This window comes from Cetorhinus maximus, chromosome 15 (assembly GCF_964194155.1).
Source record: "Cetorhinus maximus chromosome 15, sCetMax3.hap1.1, whole genome shotgun sequence".
NCBI classification, from domain to species: Eukaryota; Metazoa; Chordata; class Chondrichthyes; order Lamniformes; family Cetorhinidae; genus Cetorhinus; species Cetorhinus maximus.
This window is the reverse complement of record NC_135893.1, coordinates 3,219,280-3,242,406: the sequence shown is the minus strand read 5'-3', so window position 1 is coordinate 3,242,406 and position 23,127 is coordinate 3,219,280. Positions and strand designations below refer to the sequence as shown.

General features: G+C 43.9%; 1 protein-coding gene across 1 annotated transcript in view; it reads right to left on the bottom strand.

Annotated features, from left to right (window-relative positions):
* Positions 1–23,127, bottom strand: part of cfap74 (cilia and flagella associated protein 74) — a 240,871-nt gene that overhangs the window by 52,847 nt on the left and 164,897 nt on the right. Inside the window, exons 22-25 of the mRNA XM_078557686.1 lie at positions 19,621–19,749; positions 14,371–14,458; positions 5,000–5,173; positions 770–903 (exon numbers count right to left, since the gene is read on the bottom strand). Of these exons, the coding sequence (XP_078413812.1) occupies positions 770–903; positions 5,000–5,173; positions 14,371–14,458; positions 19,621–19,749 (525 nt within the window). The remainder of the gene's footprint in view (positions 1–769; positions 904–4,999; positions 5,174–14,370; positions 14,459–19,620; positions 19,750–23,127) is intronic.

Genomic DNA, 23,127 nt, shown 5'->3' with positions numbered 1-23,127 from the left:
GCCAATCAGAAAAAGACCCATTTATGCATACTCTGTTTTCTGCCAGCTAGCCAATCTTCTATCCGTGCTAATATGTTACCCCCTACACCCTGAACTTTTATTTTCTACAATAACCTTTGATGTGGCACCTTATCAAATGCCTTCTGGAAATCCAAGTACGTACGTCTACAGGCTCACCTTTATCCATGATGCAAGTTACTTCTTCAAAGAACTCCCATTAATTGGTTAAACATGTTTTTCCTTTCACAAAACCATGCTGACTCTTCCCAATTACCTTGAGTTTCTCTAAGTGCCTCCTTAATGATCGATTCTAACACCTTCCCCATGACAAACATCAAGCTAACTGGCCTATAGTTTCCTGTTTTCTGCCTCCCTCCCTTCTTAAATCGAGGGATTATATTTGCTACTTTCCAGTGTGATGGAACCTTTCCAGAATCTAGCAAATTATGGAAAATTAACACCAACACATTTACTACCCCATCAGCCATCTCTTTTAAGACCCTAGGATGAAGACCATTAGGACCTGGAGACTTGTCAACCTGTAGCTCCAACAGTTTGCTCAGTCAGGCTTCCCTAATGATTATAATTACTACCACTAGCATACCTGTAAGGTCATACTATAGTTCATAAAGCGCGACGGCTCCCTTGCAGAGCATAAAGTACAAAATATCTCAGTAATTCCAAAAAATGTAACATGTTTCAGCTCACACTTTTTTTTAAACCAGTCGTAGTTAGAAGCAGATATTCCACTTAAGCTTTGTTTGATTACCTGTTGATTTCAGACTTGCAAATTAGCTCAAAGGCGTACTCTTGAGCTTGTTTGGCTTTGAAAAAAATGTCCATATTCACAGTCTCCAGAGGTAAAAGTACACCAAAGCCATCATTAGGTTGCACATCCACATACTGTAAAGAACAGAAAAAATAACAAGTGAGCAAAGTAGCTTTGAGCTTTACCGTGTCAAATTTTAAATTCAGTGTCGTGAGCTGAGAACTGCATTCTGGGACAACTTTAAGTGCAATAATTTTGTGATATTTTGCACCTTTACAAATGTAAGTCATTGTTAGGGTTCTTTAATTAGTAGCCCAAGCATCGTAGCTTAGGAGCCTGGAGGTAGAAAGGGAATGGGTGACTGCCAGGCAGTCCAAGAAAACTAGGCAGTGCAGGAGTCCCCTGGAGTCCTGCTCACAAATCAGTTTTCTGTTTTGGAAGTTGGTGAGGGTGCTGGTTCCTCAGTGGAGTGCAGTCAGAGCCAAGTTTGTGGCACCAGGAGCAGCTCAGCTGTACTGGAGGGAAGGAAGAAGAAAGGAAAGCTATAGTGATAAGGGATTCGTTAGTTATGGGAACAGACGGGTGCTTCTGTGGCCATAGACACAGGATGGTATGTTGCGTCCCTGGTGATAGGGTCAAGGATGTCACAGAGCGTCTTCTGGGGAGGGCGATCAGCCAGAGGTCGTGGTCCACGTTGGTACCAATGTCTTAGGTAGAAAAGGGGATGAGGTCCTGAAAGCAGGCTTTAGGGAGCTAGGAAGGAGATTGAAAAGCAGGACTTCTAAAGCAGTAATCTCAGGTTTACACCCAGTTGACGTGCAAGTGAGTGCAGAAATAGGAGAATTGAGTGATTAAGCACGTGGCTGGAAAGCTGGTGTAGGAGGGAGGAGATCAGATTTCTGGGGCATTGGAACTGGTTCTAGGAAAGTTAAGACCTGTACAAGCCGGATGGTATACACCTGAACACGACTGGGATGAATAACCTAGCAGGGAGATTTGCTAGTGCTGTTGGTGGTGGGTGAGGGGGGTGTGGGGGGAGTTCAACTAGATTGGCAGGGGATAGGAACCTGAGGGCAAAGTCAGAGCAGGGAACGGGAGATGGAGAATTAGTGACTGACTCTGAAGCACAGGTTAAAAAGTGTACAGCACAGGAATTTGGCAGTGTTCAAAGATATATATGTGGGAAGGCAGCAAGTTGGGTCTAAACTTGGCTCAGCTGCAGGAAACAAAGGGTAATGGTCGATGGATGCTTTTACGATTGGAAAACGGTTTCCAGTGGTGTTCCACAAGGCTCAGAGTTGGGGCCCTTGCTGTTTGTTGTATATATTAATGATTTGGACATAAATGTGGGAGGTATGATTGGGAACTTTGCAGATGACACAGAAATTGGCCATGTTTTTGGTAGTGAAGAGAATAGCTGTTGTCTCCAGAATGATATCAACGGTTTGGTGAGTGGGCAGAAAAGTGGCAAATGGAATTCAATCCATAAAAGTGTGAGGTAATGCATTTGGAGAGGGCAAACAAAGCAAGGGAATGCTCAATAAATGGGAGGATATTGAGAGAGGTTGAGGAGTGCATGTCCACAGGTCCCAGGTGGTGACAGGACAGGTGGATAAGGTGGTCAAGAAAGCATATGGCATGCTTTCCTTTATTGGACAAGGTACTGGATACAAAAGCAGGGATATAATGATGGAACAAAAACAAAAATTGCTGGAAAAACTCAGCAGGTCTGACAGCATCTGTGGAGAGAAAGACAGAGTTAACGTTTCGAGTCTGTGTGACTCTTCTTCAGAATTTTAACTCTGTCTTTCTCTCCACAGATGCTGTCAGACCTGCTCAGTTTTTCCAGCAATTTGTTTTTGTTTCAGATTTCCAGCATCCGCAGTATTTTGCTTTTATGATATAATGATGGAACTGTATGAAACGCTAGTTAGGCCACAGTTGGAATTTTGTGCACAGTTCCACATTACAGGAAGGACATAATTGGTCTGGAGAGAGTACACAGAATATTTACAAGAATGTTGCCAGGGCTTGAAAATTGCAGCTATGAGGAAAGATTGGATAGGCTAGGGTTGTTTTCCTTAGAATAGAGAAGGTGAGGGGTGACCTCATTGAGGTGTACAAAATAATGAGGGGCCTGGATAGGGTAGATGGTAAAGACCTGTTTATCCTAGCTAAGGGGTCAATTACCAGAAGGCATAGATTTAAGGTGATTGGTCGAAGGGTTAGAGGGACATACAGAAAAACTTTTTAATGCAAAGGATGATGGGTGTCTGTAATTCATTGTCTGAATGAATGTTGAGGCTGAAATGCTCAACTCATTTAAAAGGTACTTGGATCTGCATCTGAAGCACTGTAACCTGCAAGGCTATGGGCCAGGTGTTGGAAAGTGGGATTAAAATGAGCGGCTAGTTTCTTTTTCATCTTTTTCTGGCTGGCACAGACATGATGGACTGAATGGCCTCTTTCTGCGCCATAACTTTTCTATAATTCTTGCACTGACAGATAAGCCTATGCAGCTCTTGTGTGAAGTACTATGGGCAGAAATTTTCGCTTAGCGGGCGGGCAGGCGCACGTCCGACCCGCTCGAGCGTGAAAAGACGCGCGTTGACGTCGGCTGAGCGTGCCGACATCAACGCGCAGTTGAGCTATAGTTCGGTCGGCGAGCACACGCCAGAGCCGGCTGTGCACCCGCCGACAATTAAAAGGCCATTAGGTAATCAATTAAAATAAAATTTCCGCTGCCTGTCCAACCTAACCTTGGCGGGCAGGCAAAGAGGCCAAGCGGCCTTTGCATTTTTTTGGAAACCTCATCCACGGGCGGGATAATGTTTCCAAAAGTAAATAAAAACTTTAAGTTTTCATTAATAACATGTCCCTGCTCATGTGACAGAGTGACATGAGGGGACATGTTTCAGTACATTTAAAAAAAAAATCTCTTCATCTCCCTGACGCAGCTCCGTGCCTCAGGTTCACGCTTGGCCCGCTCGCTCTCCTCCCACCCATTGTCCACAGGCTACGTTCAGCGCTGCTGCTTGCATTTCATGCTGAGCATGCCTTAATTGGCCTGCCAGCATGAAATTGCGGTACAGTGCCGATTGCGGGTGACGGTCAGCTTCTTGACCGCCTCAACCAAGCACCCCCGCCAAGGGCAAAATTCTGCCCCATGTTATTGATCACTACTGAGAACTGTTGCAAATTACGGCCAACAGTTATAGAAGTAACCTAGAAAATTATAATACCTGAAGCTTAACAGGTTAATATTGTACAAAGTCTATTCTGTTACCTGTAAGTATTGTTCACCTCACATTGTGAAATAAAGCCTGCATTAAAAGTGCGGGTTTTCTCTGTGCTTATGATCTTAGCAGGCAATAATGTTTATAACTTTGAGCCCCTGATATCAGTCATTAAATAGCTCTGCTTTTTGGTGCCAACAAACAAGGAAAAATATTTTATCATCAACACAGCACCTCAGCCAAAGTAGCCTGTGCTCACTGCCCAGTATAAATGGGACTGATATTGTACCTCTGTCAGAACCATTACCCTTTAGGTTTTCCAGAGTGTCCACACGCAATAAATTGGCCTTGACAGGTCATTAAAATAGTTTGGTGGCATTTGCAGCACAAATGTGCGTTGTGCCAGGTGTGCCGTAGGGAAGCTGAAAGTTTGGGTGCCAGCAACAATGGAAGGGCTTGTGGTTGCCTTTACAGCACTGTCACTTTTTCTTCTGGTATGTTTTGGGGCACAAATACACTTTAACAATTTAGCCCCTGGAAATTAAAATGGCCCATGGATCTTGATCATAAATGGTCTTCCTGGAAGTTCTAAACTCAACCTACTCTTCTGAGCAGGTGAAAGAGATGCCCAAAGAAAGCCAATGGGATCCTTCTCTTAAATATGCAGATCAGACTGCAATTACATCATTGGCATCTGAATGTAATTTTAACCAGAAGTCTGTTCAGGAAAGCTGCTGTGACTTTCACCACAAAGTCAGCATGAGGAACCATGGCCAGAAGTCCTCAACGGCCTATCATATTTAATAAATAGAATCAGAGAATTGTTACAGTGCAGGAGGAGGATATTCGGCCCATTGGCTCTCCAAATGAGCAATTCACTTATGCCATTCTCCAAAACAATGGCACCCAACATGGGGAGTATTTTATCCTATATTTTGTTTTCCTTATTAATAAATATCTCAAAAAGACACAAATTCAATAATGTCTCTCTCACCTCCGGAATGCCAATAAATCCATATTCCTGGCTCAGGATTGATTTGTTTGTGAGCTTGATGGTGGTCCACACAGACTCATAGATTGAGCAATAACCAAAGTCAATCATTTGTTGATCAATCTCTAAGTCTGAGCTGGTGACTATGGCGTGAACAGTGAAAGGAATTGTTCTAGTCTTAAAGAAAAGACAAAACCTGTTGAATGTCTTTGAGTAAAATTGTATAAAAGTTTTTCAAATTATGTACTTTTAAAACAACAATGGATAGCCAAGAAACTCCAGAAAACAAGAGAAAGTGAGAGTGATGAAAGAGAGAAAAAACATTTTTATTTCAGAAGTTCAGTTATTGGTTAATACTCAATCAAACCGGGAAAAACCCTGAGACTCGATGGGTGATTCTAGGGCAGGTGTTAACCCACTTAGTTAATCTTTTGTAACAAAAAAAACCTTAATTCAAAAATCCTCTCCACCTACACCAACATAGAAAGGGAATTTTTTGCTTTCTCATTTAAATTACCATATGTTTGATACACAAAAGCAACTAATATTGGTTTGGCTAGCTCGACAAAGGGACAGAAGTAAAATGTAATTGTTTGCAGTAAGTAAACGAACATTCATACAACAATAAAGACAGGAAAGGTTCTGATGATGAGGAGAGAGCAGAGAAATCAAGGTTCTTTACAGTAGTACAGAACAAGTTAACAGATCTGATAGAGGAGTTCAAAATTGTGAAGTGCCTAAATAAAGGTAATCTATTTGCACAAATTGGTAAGTCAACAATTATGGCACATAAAATTTAAGGTTACCAAAAAAATTAGGAGATTTTTTATTTACAGAAGGTTGTTAAGAGAGAATGCCCGACCAGAGCCAGGCGTAGAAACAAAACTCTTGATAGATTCTACAAGGGATGTGGATAAATATTTGAAAAGAAACATATTAAAAGCTATGGGGAAAGAGGTATAACTCTTTCAGAGGGCCCAGCACAGGGCTGAATGGCCTCCCATGCTGTAAAGAGCTAGCATACTGAGCTTTATGGCAAGAATATAATAGCTGAATTGTAATAGTGAATCTATGTAAAACCTTTGCCAGGTCACAGTTATAATACGTATGCAGTTTTGGACTCCACGCCGTAGGAAGGATTTTGAGGCAATAGAAAGCTACAATGCAAATTCATTAGGTTTCTACCTCACGTGAGGAAATACAAATACAAAGACATACTAGAGAAAATGGGGTGATATCATTAGGAAACAGGAGTGATCTGATAGAGGTTTATCAGATTATGAAGAGATGGGACAGAGTAGATAGAAAATGACTGTTTCCAGAGTTTGAGGGGTTTAAAGCAAGTGAACAAAGGTACAAGGTTAAATATAAGAAATTTAGTACAGAGAGCAGAAAAAAAAACTGTTTGCATAGCAACTCGCCAAGGCTTCTTCAACAGCAACCTCCAAACCCATGATCTCTACCACCTACAAGGGCAAGGACAGCAGATGCATGGGAACGCCACTACCTGCAAGTTCCCCTCCAAGTCACACACTATCATGACTTGGAACGATATCGTCGTTCCTTCAAAGTCACTAGGTCAAAATCCTGAAACTTCCTTCCTAACAGCACCGCAGGTGTCCCTATACCACATGGACTGCAGCAGTTCAAAAAGGCAGCTCACCATCACTTTCTCAAAGGCAATTAGGGATGGGCAATAAATGCTGATCTTGCCAGTGACACTCAAATCCCAAGAATGAATATACGAAAGTGAGTTGAATGCACTATTGGAGTTATTGCCTGGAGCAGAGATCATGGGTACATTTTTGTCTTCATTGCTTGGGTAGTGTACAAGAGGAGTGGATCACCTGTCCTTTATAGAATTCACCTGATTTTATTTGATTGAAATGAATGGGCAATTTACACCCAGGTGACAAGTTGAAAATCTATCCTCAGGTTAACCTTTAAGAATAGGTTAGGCAGGGGATAGAGGGATATGCAAACAGGTTGGGGACATGGGCGTAGAAACACTGCCTGTGTGCAGGATAAACACAGATTGGTTGGTGTTTTGCTGTATGGCGGGGGTTTAGAAAGGGCTTTGAGGATTGTCTAGTCTCCCAAAAGTACACTGCTCGAGCCCGTAATCTGTTTAACCATAACTGTTTATTTACAGCAAGTGTTTACACATTTGGACCTCCACACGAAGTTAGAGCTTCTCCCTCTTCCAGATCTCTCTTACTTCTCAGTCATGTGATCATGCCTCTGATGCTAACCTTTTACTCTACATCTCCTGCCCCCTGCCCAAGTCTTAATTCCTATCACATTGACATCCTCCTACATCTCCCCGCAAAGTTTCAGACTTCACAGGGCTAGCCTCTGAGGTGCTTTTCCCAACCTCCCTGACCATGTTCTGATTTCCTTTTGAGGTCAAGGATATTCAGTACTCTCTTGTCTGTCACTGTGAGTGATTTTCTCCAGGGTGGCTGTAGAGCTTGTGGTAAGTCTTCCTTCTTCTTCAGGGTCTGAGTAGTAAGCCCAAGGGCAGAATTTTACGCCTCACAGGTGGGCGCAGGCCAAACTCGATTAGGCGTAAAATAGCGCAAGAAGATGTCAGGCAAGTGTCCCGACACCATCTCACACGCGCACAATCTTCAGGTCAGTGGGCGCGCGCAGGTGTCGGAGCCATGTCCGTCATCAATTATAAGGCCACTTAAGGCCATTAAAAAGCTAATTGATCCAGACTTTACGCGGCCTATGTGATTTCGTGCTCGTCACACGGGCAAAACGGGCAGGCGGGCAGCCTGCATTTTGCAAAACCTCATCCAAGGGCCCGATAAAAAGGCTCAGCAGCATTGCCAGTGTGAGTAGTGAGGAGTTTAGGAGATAGTTTGCTGCTGGTTGCTTATTTGAACATGACAGCTTCATCTCTGTTCTGAGCTTCATTCTTAGCATTTCCAGGCTTCATTTCAGGACTCATTGGTGTCTCCAAGGCCCCTGGAGGATTTTGACCATGTGCACCCTTCCAGGTATTAGACAGCCTTCTGTTACCCTGGTAGTGGGGATTGTGCTCTCTGCTGGAGGCACCTCCTCTGAGCAGGAAGAGAGGGGCAGAAGGGAGAGGAGACCAGGTGTCCCAATGCAGCTTCCAGGGGAGCGACCTGTGGGAGGAGAGGCGCAGGCACAAGGGGCGCAGGGCCAGCAGGTAGTCTAAGACGCGAGGGGCCGCAGAAGGCGTCACTATCCTGCTGCCAGGGTTTACAGACAGCGATGCAGCTACCTCAATATGTCCGAGGTGCAATGCTAATGGAGACTCCGCCTCTCCATGGAGATTGTGACCTCCATCTGTCAGGTGATTGGGCCTGAGATCAGCTCCAACTGTGTGGGTGGACAACCCATGCCAGTGGCTGAAGGTAACAGTGGCTCTCAACTTCTATGCCTCTGGCTCTTTCCAGGGGTCAGTGGGAAATCTTTGTGGAGTCTCCCAATCTGCTGTCCACAGTTGCGTCAAGCTGGTGACAGAAGATCTGTTCAGGTGGATAATGACATTTATTCATTTCTGAACAGATGAGACCAGCCAGGCTGAGCGAGCCAGAGGCTTTGCAGCGATTGCTGGGTTCCCCCACATCCAGGGTGCAATCAACTGCTCACCTATGGTCATCAAGGCACCAGCGGGTGAGCCCGGTGCCTTCGTCAACAGGAAGGGATTCCACTTGATGAATGTCCAGATAGTGTGTGACTACAGGACGCAGATTCTGCAAGTCTGTGCAAGCTATCATGACGCTTATATCCTGAGACACTCCCAGGTGCCAAGGCTATTCAGTGCTCCAGCCCTGCTGGATGGGTGGCTGCTGGGTGACAAGGACTATCCATTGAAAAGGTGGCTGATGATGCCTCTCCGCCACCCAAGAACAGAGGCAGAGCAGCATTATAATAGGAGTCATGCCTTCTCAAGGGCGGTGATAGGGAGGACCATATCTTCTGAAGATGTGCTTTCGATGCCTGAACCATTCGGGGGAGCACTACAATACCCCCCAGAGAGGGTGTCACTGATAGTGACACTCTCCACAATCTGGCTCTGGCAAGGGGGAACCCACTAGATGAGGGGATCTTGAGACTGCTCCACAGGCCACAGAGGATGAATTCAGTAGTGAGTCAGAAGAGGAGCAGAGGAGGCAGACCTCTGTATCCTTCAGGGAGGCAGGGACATCAGGGATGCCTTGATCCAACGCTCCTTCAGCTGGGCTGCCAAAGATCTGCTTCCACCTCATGTCAGGGTCGCCGCCTCCATCCCGGATGTCTGAAATGACCCTTTCATTTGAACCCAATCAAGAGCCACACACGTCCAGCATTACATACTGGCGTACGCTGCACTGAAAAGAAAAGGTGAAGCATACTCAGGCCATTACGACAAAAACAAAATTTATGTTTGTAGATGAGAGATATTCCGGTGCGATGGGCTTCACTTGAACCATGCTGGGGAGATCTGCATCATGGTGCCATCGTCTTTCAATGATCAATGGGGACCCCAGTTTTGAGGGTCCCATCAATGAAGAGACTACACAAGAATGTTTGCACCATCTGAAACTCTCAGCTGGGGTACTGGGGTACAGGGATCAGTGCTGGGACCACAATTATTTACAATATATATTAATGACTTGGATGAGGGAAGTGAATGTACTATTGCCAAGTCTGCCGATGACAAAAATAGGTGGCAAGTGGTGAGGATGACACAAAGTGTCTACAGAGGGATAAGGACAGGTTAAGTGAGTGGGCAAAAACTTGGCAGATGGAATATAATGTGGAAAAATGTGCGGTTATGCATTTTGGCAGGAAAAATAGAGCAGCTGAATATTATTTAAATGGAGAAAGACTGCAGAAAGCTGCAGCACAGAGGAATTTGGGGGCCCACATGCATGAATCACAAAAACCCTGCATACAAGTTCAGCAGGTAATAGGGAAGGCAAATAGAATGTTGGCCTTTATTTCAAAGGGAATGGAGTAGAAAAATAGGGAAGTCTTGCTAGAACTATGCAACACACTAATTAGGCCACACCTAGAACATTGTACAGAGTTTTGGTCCCCTTAGATAAGGAAAGATATGCAGGCATTGGAGGCAGTCCAGAGAAGGTTCACTAGGTTGATCCCGGACATGGACCAATTTTCTTATGAGGAGAGGTTGAGTAGGTTGGGCCTGTACTCACTGGAGTTTAGAAGAATGAGAGGCGACCTTATTGAAACATATAAGATTCTTAGGGGGCTTGACAGGGTAGATGCTGAGAGGTTGGTTCCCCTTGTGGGAGAGTCTAAGACCAGAGGGCATGATCTCAGAGTAAGGGGTAGCCCATTTAGGTTGGAGATGAGGAGGAATTTCTTCTCTCTCAGAGGGTAGTGAATCTGTGGAATTCTTTACCACAGAGGGCTGTAGAGGCTGGGTCGTTTAGTATATTCAAGGCGGAGATGGACAGATTTTTAATCAGTAAGGGAATCAAGGGTTATGGGGAAAAGGCAGGAAGGTGGAATTGAGGATTATCAGATCAGCCATGATCTCATTGAATGGCAGAGCAGACTCAATGGGCCAAATGGCCTAATGCTGCTCCTACGTCTTATGGTCTTAAGGTAATTTTCACAATCAAAACAGATTAACATTACCATCTCTGGTGTTCATTTCCAAACTAGTAAACATAAACAAAACATTACAGAACAGAAGATCACCATGAATAGTCCCTCTTGTGCTCATGGTGCCTTAAACTTATGTTGCGAGTGCTACCTCTTGGTGCCCTCCCCCTTGCTGGCGCCGGCATTGGAGGCAGCCTGCTGACTCTGCTGTCTTATTGGCCTTGATGACAATGGTGGTCGTCCTCTGACCAGTTGAGCCTGTGCTGGCCCCGCCTGGGAGGGAACGGCCAGTGCCATGGCTGGCATCTCCCCAGTCATCGAAGCCTCATCAGATGCCACGGTCACTGGCAGAGGGGCAGAGGAGCTGCTGCCATCATCCAGAGCGCCCCTAGTGGAGCCGCAGAGACAACAGGCAGCTCGTGCACCAATGTGAGGTCGCTCTGGACCTCCCTGCTTGTCACTGATGGACGGGCACCTAGCTGGGGTACTGGGTGCCTCATCCATCTTCCACACTGACACTGACCACCTGAGGTCGAGCGCAACCCAGGAATCCCTGATTCTATCCCTGGAGCTGCCTCTCCATGAGAGTCACCACTCTCTCAATGGAGGAGACAGTGCGCTTGGCCATGAGGGTCAACGCAGTGCTTATGCTCCGCATGGACTCCTCCACAACAGAGACCTTGGCATGCATACCCTCATGGATCTCTGCCAGGTGCTCCCGCACATCCCGCTGGACATCCAGCGTCTGCCACCTAATGGATGACTCCAGAGGCTCATCATTTGCCTTTGGCTCAGCATCGTCCTGGTCCTCTGACTGCCGGTGCCCTGGGTACTCTCTGCCTCCGCCTGCTCCTTAAGCAAGTGCGAAGTGCCCTCACCGCTGTGCACCTACGTTCTAGCCAAAGATCTAACACCCACCAAGGTGCTGGTATCTGCGCCGGTGCCTGGTTCAGGGAGCGGGTGTGACGCAGGTGCAGCAGAAGCCCGGCAGTCCTCTGGCGTCAGAGGTGGCTCTTCGGGGTCCTGCAAACGAGTGCCTGCTGGCGAATCTAAGGGAGAACAACGATGTGTCATTAGTTTAAGTGATCACACTGTCACTGTGTATGCCAGGCACCCTGGTGAGACAATGGAGATCTGCATCACGGTGCCATCATTTTTCAATGATCAATGGGGACTCCAGTTTTGAGGCTCCCATCAATGAAGAGACTACACAAGAACGTTTGCACCTTCTGAAACTCTCACCTCTGTGCACTGCACTCTTACCTTTGTCTGACATCCCAGCCTCTCCATGACTGGCTGACCAAGGTGCATGGTACCTCTCTAGCTCCAAGGCATCCTGCTCAAATCTGCTCAGGATTAGGAGGTTTGGGGGGCCTCCACTTGTCCGTTACCTCTCAAACTTGTTATGGCTCGTCTTCTCCTGAAAAGACAGAACCGCATTGATCAGTCCACTCTCTACCTGCAGCGCCATTACAGCCTGGCCAACCCCACCTGACGAACACCTCCCAGGGCACATCCGAGTTGTGGCCCTCAAGCAAGGCACTCTGTCCAAGCAGTCAGACTCACCCCCTTGGCCAGCTCCGGTGTCATTGACAGTTGGCACTCAGACTCTAGCATCCCTGAACTCCAAGGGGAAAGGCCAGCGCCTAACACTTCACCACACTGATTCATGCCAACACAGTACTCACCCTTCCTGAGTGCAGCAGGTCGTTGAACCTTTCGCGACACTGCACCCATGAGCGCCGCACAGTGTCGTGGCTGCTGACCTGGGCTGCCGCCTCCTCCCAAACTTTTTAAATCTGGTGCAGTGGCCTCCTCCTTCCATCTCTGGGGGCAAGGGTGTCCCTCCTGACAGCCACCTCCCCCAGGAAGACTGCGAGGCATTCGTCCAAAAACTGGGGGGGCCGAGTGCCTACCCGACTTACCCTCCCGCCTGGTGTCTCCAGTCACTGTTGAGGCCATAGCTTCAGTCTCCAGACATAGATGATATGTTCTTCCCTGGCAGCCTTCAAGGAGCAATGTGGTTGACTCTTAAATGCCCTCTGAACAAGGGCAGTTAGGAATAGGCAATAAATGCTGGCCAAGCCAGCGAAGCCCACATCCCATGAATGAATTAAAAAAAAGCTGCCTGTGCTGTTTTTAAACTGCCCGCCAGGTCACCATTGGACCCAGCGCCCAACAGGCCCCTGCCCCCACCTCGGCCCTTCCCAACCACTGGGAAGACGTGTTTCACGCTGGGTGGGCCTTGATTGGCCAGCCAGCGTGAAATCGCGGTCATGGGCTGATCGCAGGCAAGGGCCTGTATCCTGACCGGTCCCAGGCCCACCGATTGCATGCACGGGCCCGCCAAGGGTGAAATTCAGGCCCAAGTTTCTATTAGCTTCCATTCCAAGGATGTTATACTGCTGCGGTTTTTCCTTATGATATCCTGGCCTGTATCAACCCTGTACGATCTTGGTTGTGGAGTTTTTTCAATGATTGTACCTTTCCTCTGTTGGTCTATGACCCATACTCTCTCCTTAGGCTTTAGCACTGGTAACTCACGTGCCCTATGCCAGTGACTAAATTTCTGGGTCCAGTTGTTTCTTTCTTCTTCCCCACGCTGTTTTACCCTCCAGGTCATTCGTGTGATGTAGGGTTTGAAATTTTGTTACAGAGATGGAAGCTGTGTTCTCAATCTCCTCCCCATTAGTAACTCTGATGGTGAAAAACCATTTTGTAGTGGTGAGGATCAATAACTCAGGACAGATAGATTAAGGTCTTGGTTTTTCCATGATAAATCCTTGATGGTTCGTACCCCTCTCTCAGCCTCTCTATTTGATTGAAGATAGCGAGGTGACATGAGTTGACCTTTCACTTTTAATGTAGTCCCCTCGGACCCTGTCACTTAATAGATGAAGGTTGCAATGTAATCTGTTTCAGCCATTTAACTTCATTTGATTAAAATAGAAACCTCTGCTCTTGTGTCTATTATAAACTCTATGGGGGGTCCATCCACCTAGTTTAACGCTCCAATATTTGTTTTCAGTGTCATTTCTGAATGAATCCATGCTTATGCCTGGCCTTTGCTTTCTTCTATTAAATTTAGCCCTCTCAATTATTAAATTCCAACGGACGCTAAAGTAAGGGTCGAAAGCTTGCAGGGCTTCTTCATAAGAAGCTGAAGTCTCATCAACCCCCTGCCTTTGCTATCATGTTGTCAACGATAGATCCAACAGCATAGAGTACTGACCTGGTCTTTCTAGTCTTTTTTTATGCAATCCTGAAGCAATGAACCTTTTTCTCCAGTTGTTCTGGACCCGCTGTGGACCTTCTGCACTCTGAAATGGGTCTGGGAGTGATAGGGTGGATTCTTCTGATGTTAACCCTTTAATCTACAGTTGGGGCAAAAGGGCTGTTTCCATGTTGTAGTTTGTATGTAATTCCATGGTGAAATATATGTTTCGCTTAACAACAAATACTGCAGTTACAGCATAAATGTAGCCAAACCATGCAGTATGGAGGAGGGCACCTCCCTGGAGGAAGCAATCTTGGCCTGCTTCGCCTCAGAGTCAATTTGGGCCTTAAAATCTGCTTTATATGTTTAGGGTCACTGCAAGACTACAATTACTTTGCACGGATGTCGCAGTTGCAGTGTGAATGGGCTGTTAAATGGTCTTAGGTAAGTATAGAATAATTGATTAAACATTTTGCTAATTCTAACTACTACACCGACAAAAGTAAACATTTAAATTTCAGATTGACATTGCTTTGACACATTACAAAAATTATATAGTAACCTGATTTGCCACCAATATATTCATTGGAGCCTCCAGCACTGTCGTTTCCTTGTTAAAGTATTGTTTAGCATCTTCTGGTAAAGACTGCCTGAAATAGATAACATAATTTTGAAACAATACCTGTCATTTGCAGTTTTCAAAAAAACACATGGGTGATATTGAGCAAACCTTACAAAATGATTTTCTGTGAATTTTTAATCTACAAAGAACATTTCCAAATTTACAATATGCCTCGCAAATATATTAACACAATTATAATTTTGTTTTCCTTTGCTTTACTGTCAAAATACTGCTGCAAGTCAATAATTGTAAAATCAGAAAAAAAAAATGGAATGCTATACACGTATTGTCATTCTAATCCGACCAATGTAACAAACAGATAAAATGCAATCATGAAAATGAGTGGTGTCCCAATAAAAATGCCCCTGCCTGTACATGCCACAATTTTAGTGAACAAGAAATTCGTTACTTTACAAATAGGGCGAATAACACAATGACCAATGACAGTTGTGCTGATGTGAAATGGGTGATGGGTCCCGATATACTAGCTGTGGAGAAGGGTTAAAGCTGCTCTACACTCTATTTCCTAGCATATTACCAAAATGGTACAAAGCGCTGGGCTGTTTATTCGCTTTGTCAATTAGCTCCACCAAACTAAGTCACAACATCTACATTTCAAAATTAAAAGTAAAGCTGTGATCAAATTTAGGATAAGTGTTGGGGGGGGAAGGCAGGTGGTGAAGGAAAAGAGAGAGAAAAGGCTTGTTTTTCTATTTTCTTTTTCAGTTGGTTTCTTTTTGCTTTTCTACTGATTCACATTACTTCTGCCCTGACCACAGCATCAAAACTGTCATTATGTCATCAATTATATACTTAATGACTGTGACCACAATGTACTACCCTGCCTGTTCACCTGCAGCATTCAACATTGATGCAACCAATACAATCATATGTGATGGGGCAGTGAAACCATTACCTGAGTAAGGGCTTTGTTCCACTTTATTCATCCCAATGTTGCCGGCACATGAAGATACATAGGAGAGACAGTGAAGAATGATGGAATGGCCTTGTATTGTATGTGCCTAAGATTTCATCTTTACCTACATACCCTCCCCTGTCCCCCATCAATATCAGAGCCATTGTGCTTGTTTCCTGCCTGAAACTGCACACCTCAGCAATTGAATCTCTGTGGTAGGCATAGCCTGGCAGTTTAGAAACGCAGGCCTAGAAAGTAGGGTGCACCCGTTGCTGGACACCCAGCAGCCACAGGGTACAATGATATTTTGGTTGTTTACCAATATGAAGGGCAGTGCACTTTCAGATCATAATGAGCATGCACTTCTTTCCTGCTATATTAGAGCATTGGGAGGTCATTTTGAGCCTGAGAAACGGGTGCTGCTAAATTGAATTTCTAGGCTTCAGTGCCTTACTTGAAATTAAAACCTCATATTCTTTCTATGAACAAGAAAGCTTTTGTCTACCTTTACAACACTGCCTGCCCCCACTCCTAGGTGTTACCATTGACCAGAAACGCACCAACCATATAACTATTTTGGTTACAAGAGCAGATCGGAGACCGGGAGTTCTGAGGCAAGTAACTCACCTCCTGTCTCCCCATCTACACAGGACTGTGATGGAACACTCTCCACTTGCCTGAATGAGTGCAGCTCCAACAACACTTGACAACATCCAGGACAAAGCAGCCTGTTTGATTGGCACCCCATCCACTCACTTAAATATTCACTCCCTCCATCACCAACGCATAATGGCAGCAGTGTGTACCATCTACAAGATGCACTGCAGCAACTCACCAAGGCTCCTTCAACAGCACCTTCCAAACCCATGACCTCTACCATCTGGAAGGTCCAGGGCAGCAGATGCATGGGAATGCCACCACCTGCAAGTTCCCCTCCAAGTCACACACCATCCTGACATGGAAATATAAGAACATAAGAACTAGGAGCAGGAGTAGGCAATTCAGCCCCTCAAGCCTGCCCCGCCATTCATTACGATCATGACTGATCTCATTTTGGCCTCAACTCCAATTTCCCGCCCTCTCCCCATAACCTTTCAACCCATTACTAATTAAAAATCTGTCTATCTCCTACTTAAATTTATTCAGCGTCCTGGTATCCACTGCACTCTGAGGTAGTGAATTCCACAGATTCACGACCCTTGAGAAAAGTAATTCCTCCTCATCTCTGATTTAAATCTACCACCCCCTAGCCTAAAACTATTGCCTCTCATTCTAGAATGCCTCAGAAGGGGAAACATCCGCTCTACGTCTACTTTGTCTATCCCCTTTAGCATCTTATATACCTCAATTAGATCTCCTCTCATCCTTCTAAACTCTAGCGAGTATAGGCCTAAACTGCTTAATCTCTCCTCATAAGACAAGCCCCGCATCTCTGGAATCAATCTAGTGAACATCCTCTGAACCGCCTCCAATGCAACTACATCCTTCCTCAAGTAAGGGGACCAAAACCGTGCACAGTACTCCAGGTGCGGTCTCACCAATGCCTTGTACAGTTGCAACAACACTACCCTATTTTTATACTCTATTCCTTTAGCAATAAATGCCAAAATTCCATTTGCCTTCCTTACTACCTGCTGTACCGGCATACTAGCTTTCAGCAATTCATGCACGAGGACACCCAGATCCCTCTGCACTGAAGCATTCTGAAGTTTCTCTCCATTTAAATAATAAGTCGCCTTTTTATTCTTCCGACCAAAATGGATAAGCTCACACTTATCCACGTTAAACTCCATTTGCCAAATTTTGGCCCATTCACCTAACCTGTCCATATCCGTGAAAGTATTAATATTAAAAAAATTCTAAATGCAAGCACCCCAAGGAGTCCTCAGTTAGCGTCCTGAAAGACCTTCTGATGTTCAAGCATTTAATAATCTTAATTTAATTCTGACACATACTTTCTCTTTTTAGTGTAGCAGAAATATAAACATTATAAGAGCTTTGAATTGTTAGAAACATCATTTTCAAAATTGGATGTTGCTTTTCACTCGTGAAAGTGCTCAAAGCCATGATTTCTGACTGAAGCATGAACTTGCTTGAATGCCTTAGATCGCATTTCACAAGCTAAGAAGCTATTAACAATTTTGAAAGCAACACAAATGATGGATCGGTTGTGCAATAAATCATCAGAGTTTCTGCCAAAAGCTTGACATTGTCATTTCTTTACAAGGTAGGCAAGCTCTATCAGTTTTGTCTCTTAAAGCTTCTTAATAATTTTCTGCCATATTACTGATCAAAGGCTTATTTTAAACTCTCATTTCATAGCAAATAACGTCTGAAGAGAAATGATAATTATTGGTTATGATAAATTTGCGTTAAGCGTTTTGTTTAGTTATTTTTGTATTATGATTAATTTTGCATATAAAATAAACTACCCCAAACTAGAGCTATGATGCCCAGTGAGATTTACAGTATATTCCTATAATTTGTATCTGGCATAGAAATGATTAACTGTGCCATATACTGAACCCACAAAGTGCCACCCATATTACGGTCAACCTTTTTCTGTATTTGCCTTTTGTCTGTTTTTCTTGTAAGCAAAACTATGTGAACATACCATGAAAAATGCCAGGGTACAATAAACTATTTTCATGTTATGTTGCGTGTATATGAAAACAAGATAATTCAAGATTATATATCAGTCTTCACAACTCACTGGTTTCTTTCAACGCTTTCCATCTCAGTCCTTTTTGCTGTGCCTTGTTGTTGTTGATTTGCTTACATCTCAGTCAGCCATGAGTTCATTCATTGCATTGTGTAATGATTTTATTTATTTAATACATATCATTAAAAAACCAAAAGATTAGAATTTTATCTCCCATTTATGTCCATCTCCTCCATAATTAAGTGCCGGACTTATACAGCTCATGTATAAATTAAAGAATGAAAAGTTTGCTAATCTTAATATAAAGAGAAGAACTTATCTGAGGAAAGATATTATAAATTAGCAGGTAGCATTGCATACCACTTGGGTTTGAATTCAGTAAATTGCAAGCTGGACTCCAGAATGCAACCTTAAGTGGTCAGTCCACTGAAGATTTTATACAGTGGCACTAATACAATGAAATAGTATTAGATTCTAGCTCCTGGTTTAACAATTGCTGAAATAGGATCTGGTATGCTGTATTTCAATGAGAGTCCTGACAATAAAGTTTCATCATATTATCTCATTTGAAAGGTTATCAACAAAGTATTCAGAAGTAAACTGATAGCAATGACTGCCAAAATATTAATCCTCCCTCACAGCATTGGGCACTGCAGGTTTTTTCTTCAGTTTACTCTTAGTTACACTATGGATTAAGAAATACACTAAGCTTCTGCATATCTTTGAAATTCTACTTTGGCACGTAGTAACACACAATTTAAAACTGGAGGCCAGTTACTGTGAGAATAAATAAGAATAAAATTAATTTCTGTGTTGGAATGAAACTAATTGCCAGAAAAGCAAGAAACAAACTTGATGGACCAGTTATGGGAAGATGCCTTTATTTAGCATGTGAATGAATGATCACATGGCAGCAACCTGGAGTTACAATATAATTGATGTTAAAGCTTCTTAAAGGGATTAATTCCTTTTTGTCTTTCTCTGCTGTTAACATGTCCTTTTCTCCTTTTGCACATGGAAAATATCATGAGTGCCTAAGTTGTGTGATCATGCCAATTTATGACTACATGGAGCATGACTTGTGAACTGGCAGCAATACTTCTGTGGTTGAATACACAGATTTACAAGTGACACTGTTGCATTTATGATTTCACTCAACCCCATTTCATCATATTTTATGCCCTCCATGTACCCTTTTGTCCTCTGACTTTGCCTTTCTACATCCCTCACCACCACCCAACACCCTCCACCATAAAGAGCAAAGCACTCCCCCTGCAATTCCTCTCCAAACCTCTCCTCCTCTCCAATCCATCTCCACTTTTTTCTAAACCCATCCTTGCAGCCAGGCCTTTGGCCTCAGCTCCTAACTCTTGTACCATGACTCAAGTCCACTTCTGTATTCTTTTACTTCCTTTCTCTCTGTGAAGTGCCTGAAAGTTTTCTATGTTCAAAGGTCTATATATATATATATATATATATATACACAAATGCAAGTTGTTCCACTTCTCCCAATTTGTTGTCAGTGTTGATGCTGCAAAACCCTAGGTATGGTAATTTTTAAACATCTGTTTTGCTAGATTTGTGTTCATCAATGTGATAATGAAGCACTTACCTGGGCAGAAATTTGAGTTGAAAACTAAAATTGGAATGTGATTGAATATAACCAGTTTTTGGTAGAAGTTCCAAGTGATTTCTCAACTCTTTGCACACTTCAAACTTTAACTGGAGTGGGTTGCTTGCCCTGATGAAATAAAGCACAAATCAAAAGGAGAAATAATATGAGCGAAGTTGGGTTGTACTCTTGCACCTTCAAGGGCCAATTACACAGTGGCCTGTACAGCAGGTTATTTGTTTCATTCCTTAACCAGGGAATAAAGCATTGGGAGAAGGACCTATGAAGAGGAAAAGAAAAATGAATGTAAGGAGGGAAAAAAAGGTATGAAATCATTTTGTATCCTATTTTGGTACCAAACACCGTGGGAGCAGGCACATCAAATTATCGAGTAGGGTAATTTATCAGTCGATCTCCATGGGGTTTCTTCCAGGCAAAACGTGCATGGTTAAAAGAGCAAATTTAGGAACTTGGAACCTTCCTGGTGTATGCAGCTTAGATCCTCTTCATACATTTCCCTTACCAAGTAAGCCAATGGGGAGCTTGATTCAGCTCTTTTGAATGTAGGGAGCATCACTTACAAGGCTTGGCAAACTGCAAGGGCAAAATTTTTAGATTGGCGGGCGAGCACGCGCCCAACTGGCTCGAGCATAAAATGACGTGTGTTGATGTCGGGCGAGCGTCCCGACGTCAATGCGCAGTCGCGCAATATTTCGTTCAGCACGTGTGCACCGGAGTTGGCAGCGTTCCCGCCAGCAATTAAAAGGCCTGCTAAGGCCATTAAATTATCAATTAAGTTAAATTTTTCGCTGCCCATCTAACCTTACGGTTGGCGGGCAGGCGAAAAGGCCAAGTGGACTTTGCACTTTTTGGGAAACCTCCTCCATGGGCGGGATGAGATTTCCTAAAGCAAATAAAAATAAAATAAAAAATGTAAAATTTAATTAATAACGTGTCCCTGCTCCTGTGACAGAGTCACGTGAGGGGGCATGTTTTATTACATTATTTATTTCTCTTTTTTTTGAAAATGCTTCATCTACCTGAGGCAGCTCTGTGCCTCAGGGAGAATATAAAACACGCACTCGTGCACATGCACGAAGTTCATGCTTGCCCTTCTCCCCCCGCCTGCACAGGCAGTGCTGAGCACTGCCGCTTGTGTTTCACGCTGGGCAGGCCTTAATTGGCCCACCAGCGTGCAATTGCCTTCTGTCCTCGATTGCGGGCGGCAGTCGGCTTTCCGACTGCCCTCGCCCAACAATGGCAAGATTCTGCCTGAAGTTTTCAAAGTTTTGTGTAGCAGCAAACATTTGTTTAAACAAGTGTACATTTTGTTCTCTGTAAAAGTGAGGGAAAGCGTGTCAGGCCTAACAAAGCTCACCCTTTCCATTAAATAATACAACTTCATGCACCAGTCTCCCCAAACACCAGCAATGCTACTTCAGGGGCAGGAGGAGGGGAATAAAAATCAGATAAAAAAGCCTCTAGCTGCTGTGTCTCCTTCTTGAATTCTTTCCATCACAACTTTTCTGCTTTTCTCTGTCTCTCGCTATTATCTCTGTTTGCCTGTAACTCTTTTTCTCAATCTTGTTTCCTCTTCCTTCTGCATGGCTCCTTATCTATGTATTTTTCTCTCTTTCTGTGTCTCTGGCATGGACTTAATGGGCCAAATGGTCTCTTTCTGTGCTGTAAATGTCTCTACGTCTCTCTTCTCTCTGTTTCACTTCCCCTTTATTTCTGTGTCTCCCACCTACCTCATTTAGTGTAAGGTAATGAGCATGGCAGGTGTTGTGCTTAGTGATAACCGCTCGGAGATAAACATTCACAATAATTGCAGCACTTATGATACAAAATAATAGTTCCAGGTAGAATACCTTGGTACAGAATACACTGTTACATCTGATAAGTAGAATGTTGGAACATGACTTTTTTTTGGTCTAATTCCAAATTTACAATTGTTCACAGTTAGGAAATTAATTATTCTATATATACATGTTGCTCATAGTTAATGAATGATTCATTATTTACCATCTGTCTCTCAGGAAATGAATCATTCTGTAATTTAAACAATGCTCTCAGTTAATGAATTATTTCAAATATGTTAATTTCAGAAACAAAGCCATATGTACTGATCAATGTAAAAGATTCTTTAGTTTCCAAATTTTCATTTTAAACAAAATAAATATAAAAAATGAGACTTTGATTTTAAGACTCCATTGCTTCTTTCTTTGGCAATGTTCCATCTCATGAAATGGTGGTTTGCGCCTTGATGGTCGACTCTGTGTTAAACATCACCTGGTGTGGCTCAGGAGCCCAATTCTGCCATGGCAGTTTTTGTCACATTTGCTGCAGATGAAGACAGTTCCCAATTGCCGGCGGGAGATTGAGGAACAGTTATGTAGCCAGATTTTGGAAAGATGTAAAAGCAATAGGGTTGTTGTGGGTGATTTTAACTTTCCCTATATTGACTGGGAATCACTTAGTGCTAGGGGTCTGGATGGTGCAGAGTTTGTAAGGTGCATCCAGGAGGGCAATATGTAGATAGTCCAACTAGGGAAGGGACAATACTGGACCTGGTATTAGGGAATGAACCTGGCCAGGTGGTCGAAGTTTCAGTAGGGGAGCGTTTCTGGAAAAGTGAACATAAGTCAGTAAGTTTCAAGGTACTGCTGGATAAGGATAACAGGAGTCCTCGGGTTAAGGTGCTTAATTGGGGGAAGGCTAATTATAACAATATCAGGTAGGAACTGAGGAATCTAGACTGGAGGCGGATGTTTGAGGGCAAATCAACAACTGAGATGTGGGAGGGCTTTCAAACGTCAGTTGATAAGAATTCAGGACCGGCATGTTCCTGCTAGGATGAAGGATAAGCATGGCAAGTTTCAGGAACCTTGGATAATGAAGGATATTGCAAGATTAGTCAAAGAGAAAAGGGAAGCATTCGTAAGGGCTAGAAGGCTGGGAACAGATGAAGCCCGTGGAGAATATAAAGAAAGTAGGAAGAAACTTAAGCAAGGAGTCAGGAGGGCTAAAAGAGGTCATGAAAAGTCACTGGCAACCAGGATTAAGGAAAATCCCAAGGCCTTTTATACATATGTAAAAAGCAAGAGGTTAGCCAGGGAAAGGGTAGGCCCACTCAGGGACAGAGGTGGGAATCTGTGTGCGGAGCCAGAAGAAATGGGAGAGATACTAAATGAATACTTCTCATCAGTATTCACCAAAGAGAAGGACTTAGCAGTCGATTTGTCTAGGGAAGAGTGTGTAGATAGCCTGGATCATGTTGAGATCAAAAAAGAGGTGTTAGGCGTCTTGAAGAATATTAAGGTGGATAAGTCCCCTGGGCCAGATGGGATCTACCCCAGAGTACTGACGGAGGCAAGGGAGGAGATTGCTGGGGCCTTGACAGAAATCTTTGCATCCTCACTGGCTACGGGTGAGGTCCCAGAGGACTGGAGAATGGCCAATGTTGTTCCATTGTTTAAGAAGGGTAGCAGGGATAATCCAGGAAAT